Here is a 13624-nt window from a genome sequence, read left to right on the forward strand (position 1 = left end):
CACTTCTGTTAGACAATACTAACAAAAAGGTAGCTGATGAGTCTTTGTGCCATAAAAATGTTTTTGTTTATTTTACACTTGTGTATTTTGCCCCCCACTGTGGATTTAAAAAGTAAGCAGCAAATTTATCTTTTGAACCACAGACTCTGTGGAAAAACCCTTGGAGTTCACTAATTGAAAAAAAAAAAGAGATATAATACCAGCCAAGTTTGAATATTTTTATATACAGATTTTCTGAAAATGAACAGAAGTATAAAAGCTCCATACTGTACACATCAGTCAATTTAATACATCACAATGAAAACATACAGCAGATCTCTGGCCAACCCAAGAAAAATGTGGATTGATTTGAATTCAGCAAACAGTAGAAGTCCCAAATGAAGTCACAGCATCTGCATCCAAAATCACCACGAGCAGAGAATCATTTAAAAAGCTTTATTTCTATATTTGAGCGACAGGCTGCGCGGTCCATAAACTGACACTTCTTATGATGAGCCATTCTTTCTGGCTGGCAGTGATGACAATTCGTACGCACTCAATATCAAAGCCTATCTTGTGGTCCACATTGTTAACCTCAATGTTTCCAACTTTAAACTCCCCCAGTGTGATGTAGGATGTGCACTGCCTGCCCTGTTTGGTGTCCACAGACTTCTGGCCCACTTCCAGAGCTCCGTGGTGAAGAATATCATTTTGTCTGTCCTCTGTGCCGGTCAGGATTTTAATTCTGGTGATTTTTGTTGGTTTGTTAAAGATTATTATGAAGAAGTCTCCAGTGCACGGAGGTTTCCCCCAAAAATACTCATCAACAATACTGCTGTAAGCCTTGGTGGCATCATAGTTTTCAAAGACATTGATGTTTGTGTAAAGGCTGGCGGGGGGGTTGTCGGGAATGTCTATGGAGTCTTCCTCAAAGTCATCGTCCTTCAGCTTGTTCTCGGCACCTTTATAAGAGGAGTAGTAGCCCATGTGCTGGAACAGTGAAGGCTTGAAGCGGATCACGTCCTTCTGTGCAAGCAGGCCTCTGAAGTGGATGAGGAGCCAGTCGCAGGGCATTTCCTGGTAGAACATGAGCAGGAAATGAGCCAAGCGCGGCAGGTCTCTGGAGTGATACAGCTTCCCGATGTAGCCCAGCTTGGAGAATTCCAACATCACCCAGTAGGAACCTTCTCTGGAGGTGATCACCTTCTTCAGTGCTGTCAGGAAGTTCCTGGAGCAGCGCACATCGTCCTCTAACATCATGTAGAAGTCGGAGAGGTTTGTGCAGAAGTTGAGCAGGAAAGCGTAGTCCACGTTCTGCTTGGAGCGGAAACGGACCCTGTCCTCTGGGTCGTTGTAGTTCCTTTTCAATCCGTCCAGAGACGGATAGTACTCCTCTGGAGCTTGGATTACTAAGAGACGTCCAGCTATGATGTGGTGTGCAAACTTCCTGGTGATTTCCTGCACCAGGTTCTCACACCAGACCAGGTCAAAGTCCGCCAGATGGACGACAACCACAATCTCTTTCAGTTCCTCGTAACTGGACTGATCAAATATGGATTTGATCGTTTCCAGGAGGTAGTTTCCCTTTTTCCTCTTGACCGACGACAAGCCAATGGTGAGGTACTCTGTTCCAACAGTGAAAAACAGTTAGTTCAGTCAGTAAATATTTTCCTGTTCGAAGTAAAAATGAATTCAAACTGGTATCTGGTAGAAATGCCTACTTTTACGTGGTAAAGGAAGCCCCGCAAGGTAGCGGTACGTCACGTTAATGGTCCCAGAGAAATTGGACAAGTCTCTGAACGTGTGCACGTATCTTTCAGAGTTCGGAGGATGGATCAGCGTCTCTCCTAGCTGTCTTTTTTCAGCCTCCTAAATCACACACAAACATGCAAACACAAAGAGTAACACCTGTAGGAACACTTCAGGCATAAGAGTCAAAATTTCAAAAAACAAAACAAACAACAACATGATTAAAGTTACCAGCACATATCCATCATCCATATAATGGTTGAAAAAGAGCAGAAAGGCGATGAGAAAGCCGAGGAAAGGGAAGATGGATCGTTTCCTGAAGCACCTCATCTTGTCCATGGACTTCCACATTACCCTCATGATCAAGTCTCTCACTGCTGAACATCACAGATAAAACAGAAATGTAGACATCAAAAAGCAAATAAAACTTTATGAGAGCTTGGCAAAGTAATTTCGGTTTTATTTCAATCCCTGTGAACACTGGGATTACAACATCGTTATGAAGGATTAGTGGAAGACTTACGGTAATAGAATAACAAGGACTCATAATCTGTTTTAATCAGGAGCTGTAATTTAATTTGTGCATTGTGAAGACTACAGAGCAAGGTATGCTGACCTCATGTTTAACTGGAAAAGAAGTCCTGAAAGTGCTGATGGGAGTTGCCAATAAACCATTTTGTAAATTTACAACATTTCTATTTATTTTGTTAACAGAGTTGCTTTATGTAATTTATCTTTCCAAAAAAGCCCAATACTCACAGGCTTCAGATTCTTATGTGACAATTTTTCCACCTCAGAGATTCTCTTTTTAAAAATTATTTAATTAAAAGAATAAAACATGACATATAAAGAAGGAAAACACATAAAGGAAGAAAATCATAGGCAGGGCAGAGTTGTTAAAGAAAACAAAAGAGAGGTTATCGTGACTGCTTGTAGTGAGTGAGGTTGCTCAATTTGCTGGAAAGAAAAAAAAATAATAGGAAAATTTTTCAGTTCACACTAAACTCTGTGTTTGCACTGAATAAACTTCAAAGAGCTTTTCAGAAACTTGTAACATTTTAAAGGATTTACAATTGATTAAATCATTCACAAATGACATCTGTTGTATTAAATAAGGAAAAATGTCTTTATGGCTTCTGGTGGTTGGCGTGCAAACTATAAATATAACAGTAAGATGTTATCACCTTCTCTGGCTGTTATGGCTGATGTGTTATCACCTTTTCATGCATCTACCAGTAACATTAGTATTCATTTGAGATATTGTTGCCTGGCACTTGACATGTTTATAGCCAATATTTACACTCTTGTTGCCAACGCCACTAATTCCAGAGAAAAACCTAACCAAGGTAAGTCTCTGTGTGCTTTTGCTTCTTTTTTGCATTAAAAGGTGTAAGCCATAGAAATAAAGACACTAAAAAGCTTTGTGGAGCAGAGGGAACTGTGAAGTCAGATGGTAACCCTCTCTGTTGTCAAGCTAGTAACATTTGATCCATTCGTACTGTCTGTGACCTGGGGATGTCCTTTAACTCCCACATTAAGCAAATCTCTGCCTATTTTTATCCGCGTCACATTGTCAACACTGCAGACAGTCTGTGTCAGAGTGACACTGAACAGTAAATGCCTTCTTTTCTATTAGACTGGACTGCAGTAATTCCATATAGTACTGTGCAATTTCTTGACCCGCCCCAGATTTCTTCCTATCCGATTGTTCAGTCTGACGTCACTAGCCGTGTCTGGACCTAAACTCCGCTGCAGGTCCATATATCAAACGATCACTATGGCATTACTGAGAGTTGAAAAACTATCTAAAGTCTTTCATCTTTAATAAAATGATCAGCGTTCTGCTCTACCAGGTGTAACAATTGAGTTTAACATCCAGGCATCCATGAAAACGGAATTTATGACATTTAACGGAGTTAGAAGTTAGCAGGGAGTTAGCTCGCTAGCTTCTATCTAAATACAATATAGCATGTCCTGACTGCGGGGTTTTGGAAACAAATTAAAACGTACAGCTCTGTTATCACTTCCAACATAAATGAAGACAGAAAACTAAACAGCAGTGACGTTTGTAGGGTTACTGAAGTTGGGCTAGCTGGTATATAATGATGTGCTACGTGACCGCTAGCGACACAGCTATGTTAGCATAATATAAACAAGCTAACTTTTTTTCCACTCAATAAAAGTTAACGTGAGTGTTCTCGGTGGTCAGGAACAAATGTAATCGCACGGCAGGATGCTGTAAAAGGACCAAACTTCAGGCAGGAGAACAACTGAGATAATACATCCATAATACGAGGTTAGTCATTCATATACTGCTGCATGGGCTGGGCTGTAGTTACATCCTAAGGTTTTAAAAACTGAGCTTAAATAAATGATTAGCGGTAATAAAAGCCGAGGGAGGTCAACAGTGATCACTGACTGTTTTAGGAGCTTTTTGAGATTAAATAGAAGAAAATACAAAACATTAAACATGTTAACAACACAAAAGCCATATTAAACGCAGACTACTTTAGGCCCGGAAGTAGGATTTGTCGCGTCATCACTGAACAATCGGATTGTGCCTCCACACAGGCTTGCTCCTCCCCCTTTTTGTGAGTGTGGACGCTTCCTCTCTTTGCTCTTTAAATGCTTTGCTTCTTTTATTGATTTTATTGATTTTTATGCTGATTTTTTCCCCTTTGTTCCATACGAGCTTACCTGCGATAGCTTATAAATCATTAGGACTAAAGTGTTCTTAACAGAAACAGCAACATTTTTATAGTTACCGTATCTTCAGCGCTCTGTGTGTCTGTGGCCTAGACACAGCTGAAGCCTGATTACAGCGTCTGGGCACCGAACAGCCTCAATAGCCTGGAAAGGTGCTAACCGCTAGGCTAACTAGCAACAAGATGCGTTCCCTCTCCACAGATGACTACCACAGCCTCCTGCAGAAGATTGCAGTACTGGAGACAAAAATTCATCGCTTAGAAGTAAACGTGGAGGTAAATGGACTGTGTGGAAATGAAACAACCTTGCCTTTGATTCAAAACAATGGCGATGAGCAAGCTAGTACACAGCTAGGAGCACAGATAACATGACCAAGAAAGTAGACTGTGCATTATAATAAATCGTCAAGCGATAATCTCTCCTTGGACTGTCTTGGTGAAAAACCAAGACATAAATCATGTCTCCTGGAAGGGGGAGGACGTATCACAGGCAGGGCACAGCGAGCAGAAATCTCTGAAACCGACTGGCCTTCACTTCCTACGAGACAGAGAAGCTCTTCTACCCCTGTATACGGGAGGAAACAGGACTGGACAACCGTGAATAGGAAGGTTAACAAGAAACCTCCAAAACAACTGAATGTGAAGTAAGGTCTGAAAATCTGTTGAAAAGTAAAAAGCCACAGGGAAAGCTAAAGGCTTGGCCTGAAACTCTGATTGAGGCTGACTCTGCCGTAAAGGATGTACAAAGCATGTGCGGTAAGAACACTAAAGTCCTCTGCTTTCCTAAGAATATGGTCAACAACCTGAAGGAGGGAATTCTTCAAATTGCAGATGAATATCCAACTGTGACAAACATTGCTCTGCATACAGGGTCAAACGATGCGTCCAAACAACAGACGGAGGAACAAACAGTACTCCAAGAACAGACAAAGCCCACCAGAAACCTTGAGGAGGAGCCTCATCTGCCCCCACCTGGGATGAGCTTCAGAAAGGAGAGACATCAGAGGCAAGAAGAGGGGTCCTTATTTGCTTCCAACTCTCTCAACAACACCAACGACCAGGACCAGGGACCACGACCTTCGCCAGTCCCCCAAACCCCTGACAGGCCATCACCCCCCCCCCTCCCTTTCTCCCTCCTCGCCACACCTGAAATTCACTGAGGAGATGATGGAGCGGGTCAATGCTGGGCTCAGATCTACCCCCGGCCCAATCCCTTTTTGTCCCCCATAAACCCCCCACCAGAGCAGCCAAAGGTTCGCCATTGAGCCCCGCCCTCAACAGAGCAATCGAAGTTACATTGCCCAGCCTCGCCCCCCTTAGTTCCTCCTTACCACCTTCATGCTCTGTCTCCACAGTCTGATGTGTGATGTGTGGAGGGTCCGGGCTATGAGGATTATGGCAGTGGTGACTTTTCCCAGGAGAAGCTGGGACCCTGTCTACTAGGGTAGACAGGGTTTTAAAAGTTCTGTACTTTTAGGTGACAGAAGGAGACATGTGGCCTGGTCAAAACACAGAGAGCTGCACTCTAAAAGATCTTTAAATATAGTAAATATACCTTGTGTGCCACAGACTGCTCCCAAACACGGGGCAAATAATACCTCTAAAACACTTAAGTTGACTTTATTAAACGTTAGATCTTTAGCTGGGAAAACATTTTTAATTAATGATTTAATCACTGAGCACAGCCTTGATTTTATGTTTTTAACTGAAACTTGGTTGGACCAAAGTAACAGTGGAGCTGTTCTCATTGAGACGACCCCTCCTAACTACAGTTTTATCAGTGAGGCCAGGGTGAGCAGGAGAGGTTGCTGTCTTATTTAATGAATTATTTCAATGTAAGCAGCTATCTCCTGGAAATTTTCAGTCTTTTGAATATGTGGCTTTACAGCTGAAGGCCCCATCCAAAGTTGTGTTTCTTAATGTTTACAGGCCTCCCAAATACTGCACAGACTTTTTTTAATGACCTCAGTGAACTGCTGTCTGTGATCTGTGTTGATTTCGACTGTGTAATTATTGTTGGGGATTTTAACATCCATGTGGACAACCCTCAGGACAAAGGGACTAAAGACCTGAGTAACACTCTGGGCAACTTTGGGCTGACTCAGCATGTAACAGAGGCCACACATAATAGAGGACACACTCTTGACCTACTGATCTCCAAGGGCCTGAGCATTTCGAAGGTTACTGTGTCTGATGTGGGCCTGTCTGATCATCACTGTGTTTTCTTTGAAAGTAAAATTTCAGCCCACACAAATATATCAACTTCAGTGATCACAAAACGGTGTATAACTGAAGACAGTAGTGAGATATTTAACCAGGTCTTCCCCTTAACACCTGGCCTGTCCAGAGGGTCAGTCAATGAGCTCGTCAATAGCATCAATGCTAAAATGTTACATGTAATGGACACTATTGCTCCCATTAAGGTGAAGGTTATCTCTGGAAGGAAAAAGTCTCCCTGGAGAAACTCCACACTAGTGAAAAATGAAAAAAGAGAGTGTAGGAAAGCTGAGCGCAGATGGAGAAAAACAAACCTCCAGGTTCATTATGACATCTATAAAGAGAAACTTCACAATTATAATTTGCAACTGAGGAATGCAAGGAGGTCCTACTTCTCTGACATCATCACTAAAAACAGTCATAATGCTCGGGTCTTATTTGCTACAGTTGACAGGCTAACAAACCCTCCTGTGCCAGTGGCAGCTGAACTTCATTCGACCATGGCCTGCAATGACTTCACCAAATTCTTCACAGACAAATTTCAAAAGATTAGACAAGCAATTGGTACATCAACAGCAGATCCAGGATATGTACTGTGTCCACTGAAAAACTGTTTAAACACCATGAAACAGTTTCACCCTATTAACAGCAAAGACCTGGAGGACATCTGAGGTCAACTGAACTCCTCCTCTTGCTGTTTAGATGTCCTGCCAACAAGTTTTTTCAAAAAGGTCTCAAAGACTTTGGAGTCAGACCTGTTACAGATCGTCAACTGTTCTTTAATGTCAGGTGTGTTTCCAGAACCACTAAAAACTGCTGTAATTAAACCTATACTGAAAAAGGACAATCTTGACAAGACACAAATGAACAACTACAGGCCGATCTCAAATCTCCCGTTTTTAAGTAAGATCATTGAAAAAGCAGTTTCTCAACAGCTCAATTACTTCTTAAAACAGAATAACTTCTATGATGCCTTCCAGTCAGGTTTTAGACAGAACCACAGCACTGAAACCGCTCTGGCCAAAGTGTTTAATGACATATGTCTGAATACAGACAGTGGAAAAATGTCAGTCTTAGTTTTGCTGGATCTCAGTGCAGCATTTGATACAGTTGACCACAACATATTACTCAAACGACTGGAGAACTGGGCATGTCTTTCAGGAACTGTACTAAACTGGTTCAAAACATACTTAGAAAACAGGAAATACTTTGTATCAATAGGTAACTTACCCTTTTGAGCAGACAAGTATCACATGTGGAGTTCCCCAAGGTTCCATCTTGGGACACCTTCTGTTTAACATTTACATGCTCCCACCAATGGCGTGTCCAGCGGGGTGGCCTGGGGGGGCACAGGCCAACCCCCCCAACCAGACTGGCCACCCCAGGTGCCACCCCAAAGGCAAAACAATAAAATTAAATCAGATATCAAATGTACGATTATGTTTTCACGGTGAAGCTCAGATATCCGAGTGTAAGTGAATGCAGCATCGCTTCTGCGCTATGTGCATCACGTTAGCAAAGGTAGGAGAGCCAAGCATGAAAGACGGCACTGCAGGAAACAATTTTTCGGTGAAAGAAAATGAGGACAGAATAAATGTCCCGGTAAGTAATATTAAGTTTGTTGAGTTTAGTAAACTTCGGTGAAATTAGAATACCAAGGAAAAAATAACACTTAAAGAATTATCGCAGCCGTGGAATATTTCAGACAGTTTGCTGCTGAGGGGAGCTAACATAAGAGTTATGAGTTATAAGATATAATCCAAGTCGTAACATTGCTGTATGGAGCTGCAGATTTGGTTGCAGGTTAACATAGCTGGACTGGCCATCGGGCATACCGGGCATATGCCCGGTGACTTATTTTTTATTTTTTTTTGTAATGGCATGAACAATGAGAGGTGGTGGATTGGCCAGATGCAGGTCGATGTGTAAAAATAACTCAGTTGTTTGGTGGTGGCTGTGGCGGAGCTTCCACAGAGGCCAGCAGGTGGATGAGGGAAGGGGAGGCAGGAGGAGAGCCCCGAGGCAGCCGCCAGTCCGAGTGTCAGGTGAACTGAGCTTCAGGTAAGAAGTTATGACCTGCAGTCTATCTGGGTCAGATATAAACCAAGTTTAGGTGGAGTTTATTTTCGTTGTGCTGACTTTTTACCCTCAGTTGCAATAACTCGTACTGCGTTCTAGCCAGCTTGACGGAGTTTTTATACAGCTGGGTGGGTGCTATGATGTTACTGATAGTGAACTTTATTTTATTCATAAGGTTAGTTAGTAGAGTTGCCAACGGCTCCTTAAAAAAATGGAATGGTCCCTCATTCAGAGAAAATATTACACGTTTCGTATTGAGCTGAGAAGAGACGCAGTTTGTCCCGAACTTTAGCTAGGATGGAAAAAGACACAAAGCTGGAGTTATTCTGTCGTTACGCTGCACAGCTGCCTCTTCTTCTTTCATTCTCCCCCCTCCCTCTCCTGTTGCTACTTCAATCATGAAACTGATCAATGATCAGCTGATCGTCTCTCTTGTTTGTTTATTGCCCACTTTGCGCCAGAAAGAGGAAACCAGCGGATGTCGCGCTAAACAACAGCAGCACGTTTAAGCTTGATCAGCTGTTGTCAGAATTTATTTAATATTAATTTCTAGTATCAGCTGATGTTTGCTGGAGCCACAGCTGTAAAGCTGCTGGTCATGGTGTCGGTTTGGATATGTGGTGAGAGGGAAACATGAAGATGAAACCAGGAGATGTCCTTACTGAACCATCAGAGCTGAACAGGTGATGGAGAAACAGGTTTACCTTTTAGTTAACATGAATGAGTTGAAGGGAAGTTATGAACTGTTTCTGAGAGACAAATAACACCAGGATCCTTTTTTAGGTAGCTGACAGCTGGTAACTGTGCAGGGGTGGATCTAGCAAAGTGTTGCCAGGGGTCCATGTAGGGCATTAACAGGGAAAGGTGGGGCACAAAGAAATACTTTTCTTTCTTATCCTCATTTAAAATATCTAGCTTTTATTAAATAATTATCTGAATCTTACAACCAAAGTTTTTATCTGACGTAAAATGTATAGAAGTTTACCATAAGGCAGCATAGAAAGTATTTACTTGCTTTCAGGTTTTATTCAAATGTTAGTCTTTTCAGTTGTTTCTCCACTTTTTTCCTGTTTCAAAATCACCAGTTTGTGAGAAGATTATCTTCTTTTTTTAACAGGCAGATAAAGTTTTGCATTGGCATTGGCTAATTTGTCAATTGTTTGTTACAAATGTTTGTATTTTAATATTAAAAACTGTTTTTGCCCAAAACATATGTGCACTACATGGCAGTAAAAATACTATGCAAATATTGCTGTCCTTGAATGCTGAGTAAACACTGACAAAGCACTGATTGTATCTCTTGTACTTTATCAACGCAGTATATATATGTTTTGGGGCAGGGATAGCTCAGTAGGTAAAGTGGTCGCCCCATGATCGGAAGGTTAGCGGTTCGAATCCACTTAACGGCTACCCTGAGGTACCCCTGAGCAAGGTACCGTCCCTACACACTGCTCCCCGGGCGCCTGCTTAGTGGGCTGCCCACTGCTTCACTGAGTGAATGGGTCAAATGCAGAGAAAAACAAGTAATTTCCCCATGGGGATCAATAAAGTATCCATTATTATTATCTAAAAACTTTGCACCGTAGTGGTTAAAATCTCATTCTAATAAGAGTTAAAAGCGCATTCGGTTATTAGGTTTATAGGGTTATTGAATTATGGTTAATGGTTGGTAGAATTTGTTTTAAACATTATCTGCCAATTACATCTGCCACCCTTCTCCAAATCTGTGCCCCTACCTGGCCCCCCCAACAAAAATTTTCTAGACACGCCACTGGCTCCCACTGGCACAGATTATAAAGAACAACGAAATAAACTATCACAGCTATGCAGATGACACACAAATATATATCACAATGTCACCAGGAGACCAAGGCCCTGTACAGGCTCTTGGTAAATGCATTGAGGAAATTAATGACTGGTTGTGCCACAATTTTCTCCAGCTAAACAAAAACAAAACTGAAGTAATAGTCTTTGGCGCCAAAGAAAAACGATTACAGGTCACCAGAGAACTTCAATCTATACACATAAAAGATCTGATTGCTCAACAGGACCTGGAAAAACTAGTCCATGCATTCATCTTTAGTAGGCTTGATTACTGTAACAGCATCTTTACAGGTCTACTTAAAAAAATCAGTCAGACAACTACAGCTCATTCAGAACTCTGCTGCTCGAGTCCTCGCTAAGACCAAAAAAGTGGACCACATTAGTCCAGCTCTGAGGTCTATACACTGGCTGCCTGTCCGTCAGAGGATAGACTTTAAAGTTGATGCTGGTCTATAAAGCTGTGAATGGTTTAGGACCAAAATACATCAGTGACCTCCTGACCCAGTATGAACCTTCCAGATCCCTCAGGTCATCTGGATCCTATTTTTTATCAGTTCCCAGAGTCAGAACCTACGGAAGCGTAGAGCTGCCACCCAGGCAAAAGAAAAATACAAGTGTATCACGTTATAATGTGGAAGGTTTATTGTTCTAACAAGATACTTTTCCTGTTTGTACAATATACTATCATGTTTGTACCATATACTTTTCACGTTTGAACAACATAATATCACGTTATTACAATATACATAATTATCACGTTCGTACAATATAGGATCACGTTCGTACAATATAAATATTATATTGTATGAACGTGATAATTATGTATATTGTAATAACGTGATATTATGTTGTTCAAACGTGAAAAGTATATTGTACAAACAGGAAAAGTATCTTGTTAGAACAATAAACCTTTTACGTTATAACGTGATACACTTGTATTTTTCTTTTTCCTGGTGGCAGCTCTACGCTTCCGTAAGAACCAGACACGGAGGAGCTGCATTCAGCTTTTATGCTCCATATATCTGGAACAAACTCCCAGAAAGCCTCAGATCAGCTGAAACACTCAGTTTATTTAAATCCAGGTTGAAGACTCACCTGTTCTCAGCTGCATTTGAATAAAGCACCAAATCCACACTTTTAAGCTTAAATTTCAAAACTTATATTTTAACTACTGATTTTATCTACTGTTTTTTTAAATCAATTTCAAATCATGCTTTTTATTGTTTTTGTTTTTTAATGTCTCTGTAAAGCACTTTGAATCACCTTGTTGTTGAATTGTGCTATATAAATAAACTTGCCTTGCTCAAGGTTCAAGGTAAAACACACAGTGAAATGTAGCCTGACACGCTTCTCGACATGTGCAAAAATGGGGGGGGGGGTAGAGGAAGAACATTGTATATATATATATAGTATATGCATTGGGTGAATGTGCAGTAGTAGCAGCAAGCAGGTGAATTCTGCATCTGACTATTTTACAGAATAGACAATATAAACATATTTAAAATTAAAGGAATTTGGAATGTACATTGTGCCTTGGTTTAGAGTATCTTGTTATTTGTGGTCTTGAGCAATAGCTCTCCAGGATTTCAAAGTTTTTCTTGACTGCTTTTTCATTTTCAGTCCAGTCCTTGCACCTGCTAATTTTCAGAGGACTGTTTTTTGCTTGTTAAGCCATTTAACACTGACCTATGAATTATTCAGTCATAAAAAAATAAACCAATTCAAGGGATGAACTAATGTTGTGTCTACACGTGAAAGACAGCCCAGCAAAGGACCAATTTATAGATTGTGTCTTTAGAACTTTGTTACTACAAATCACAAAGATACAAAGCATCAAACATCTTCTGCAGGACCATCAACACCACAAGTACAGTATGCCAGAGCCAGATAGTGACACTATCATTAACATCTACAACAGCAGTGATCTGCAAAGCTGTCCTCAGGCTGTGTATGTCCATAGGATGTTTGAGCCACCACGCTATGATACACTGTGGGCTCATCCTCCACTCACTCCTTTTCACTAAGTTCTGTCTAGTCTCCTGTAGCCTGCGTTTTGTCCTTTTTCTCCTCATTTGTGGTTTCTCTGTGCTCTCCCTACTGTTCTCATTCCCATCACACCCAAACTGTCATGGCAGAAGGATGCCCGTCCTTGAGCCGGGTTCTGCCGTCGGTTTCTTCCTGTTAAAAGGGAGTTTGTTTTTTCCTTTGCACTGTCACAGAGAGTTTGCTCATAGGAAAGCTGATCACTGCGGTCCTTTCTATAATATTGTGGGATCTTTACTTTATAATATGAAACACCTGTTCTATAGTTATATAGTTCTACAGTTGCTATACAAGAAACTGAATTTTTAAAAAATTGAATTAGTGCAGCTTTAAAGGGGCGTTTCACTCCGAATTCAAAAATACATGTTTTTCCTGTGGCCCATGTTACTTTTGATCCAGCTTCATTGTTTTGTTGAAAAACTCTACAGCCATGTATCACTCCCAGATATCCTGACCCAGTTACTTGGAAAAATCCAGAAACTCAGTGAACAGATTTAACCTCCTAGGACCTGGCGTCCACATATGTGGACATCACATTTTGGGTTATTTAGACCAAAATACTGAATTTTGCTCTACAAGGGCCTGACATCCACTTACGAGGACATTATACTGCCACTGTTCTATCAAAATTTTATATTAATATCCTCATATGTCGCTCTCACTTTTCTTAGAAACAAAAATTAGGCAAAAAAAAAAAATCTGGCAATTCTTTGTTTTTACGTTCATCAGGTCCTAATCAGCCCAAATATCAAAGAGAAATTAAAAATGCATGCCATGGAAGAGTTCGGGTCTTAGGAGGTTAAACCAGTGTTAAGGGTCGACTTGGGTCAGAGTGATGTAAATGGCATTACCGGATTGGAATGCGAGGCTCTAGCAGCATTTGATCCTATGTTATTGTCTGTGACCTGGGCTGTCTTTTAACACCCACAGACTGGAATGGAAGGCTCTGTGTAGGAAAAAAGTCTAATAGGAATGACAGTGTCTATGTGCATGTCTGCAACTGAGTGCATAGGAGCCATTTCTAACTA

At 41.1% G+C, this 13624-nt stretch overlaps 1 protein-coding gene across 2 annotated transcripts in view; it reads right to left on the reverse strand.

Moving 5' to 3' along the window:
• Window positions 1–203: 203 nt before the first annotated feature.
• The window catches only part of LOC146570140 (alpha-1,3-mannosyl-glycoprotein 4-beta-N-acetylglucosaminyltransferase C-like), a 96452-nt gene continuing 83031 nt past the window's right edge, over window positions 204–13624 (reverse strand). The window contains exons 3-5 of one of the 2 annotated variants that reach the window (XM_085282975.1): window positions 1960–2105; window positions 1701–1848; window positions 204–1604 (exon numbers count right to left, since the gene is read on the reverse strand). In XM_085282975.1, coding sequence (XP_085139101.1) covers window positions 442–1604; window positions 1701–1848; window positions 1960–2088 — 1440 coding nt within the window. In that variant the 5' untranslated portion in view covers window positions 2089–2105 and the 3' untranslated portion in view covers window positions 204–441. Of the gene's footprint in view, window positions 1605–1700; window positions 1849–1959; window positions 5484–13624 lie in introns of those variants that run through there. The other variant, XM_085282976.1, reaches the window with a different exon arrangement.

This window comes from Mchenga conophoros, linkage group LG7 (assembly GCF_057382185.1).
Source record: "Mchenga conophoros isolate Kocher_MC1m ecotype Shallow Benthic linkage group LG7, M_conophoros_male_GT1.1, whole genome shotgun sequence".
Lineage (NCBI taxonomy): Eukaryota > Metazoa > Chordata > Actinopteri > Cichliformes > Cichlidae > Mchenga > Mchenga conophoros.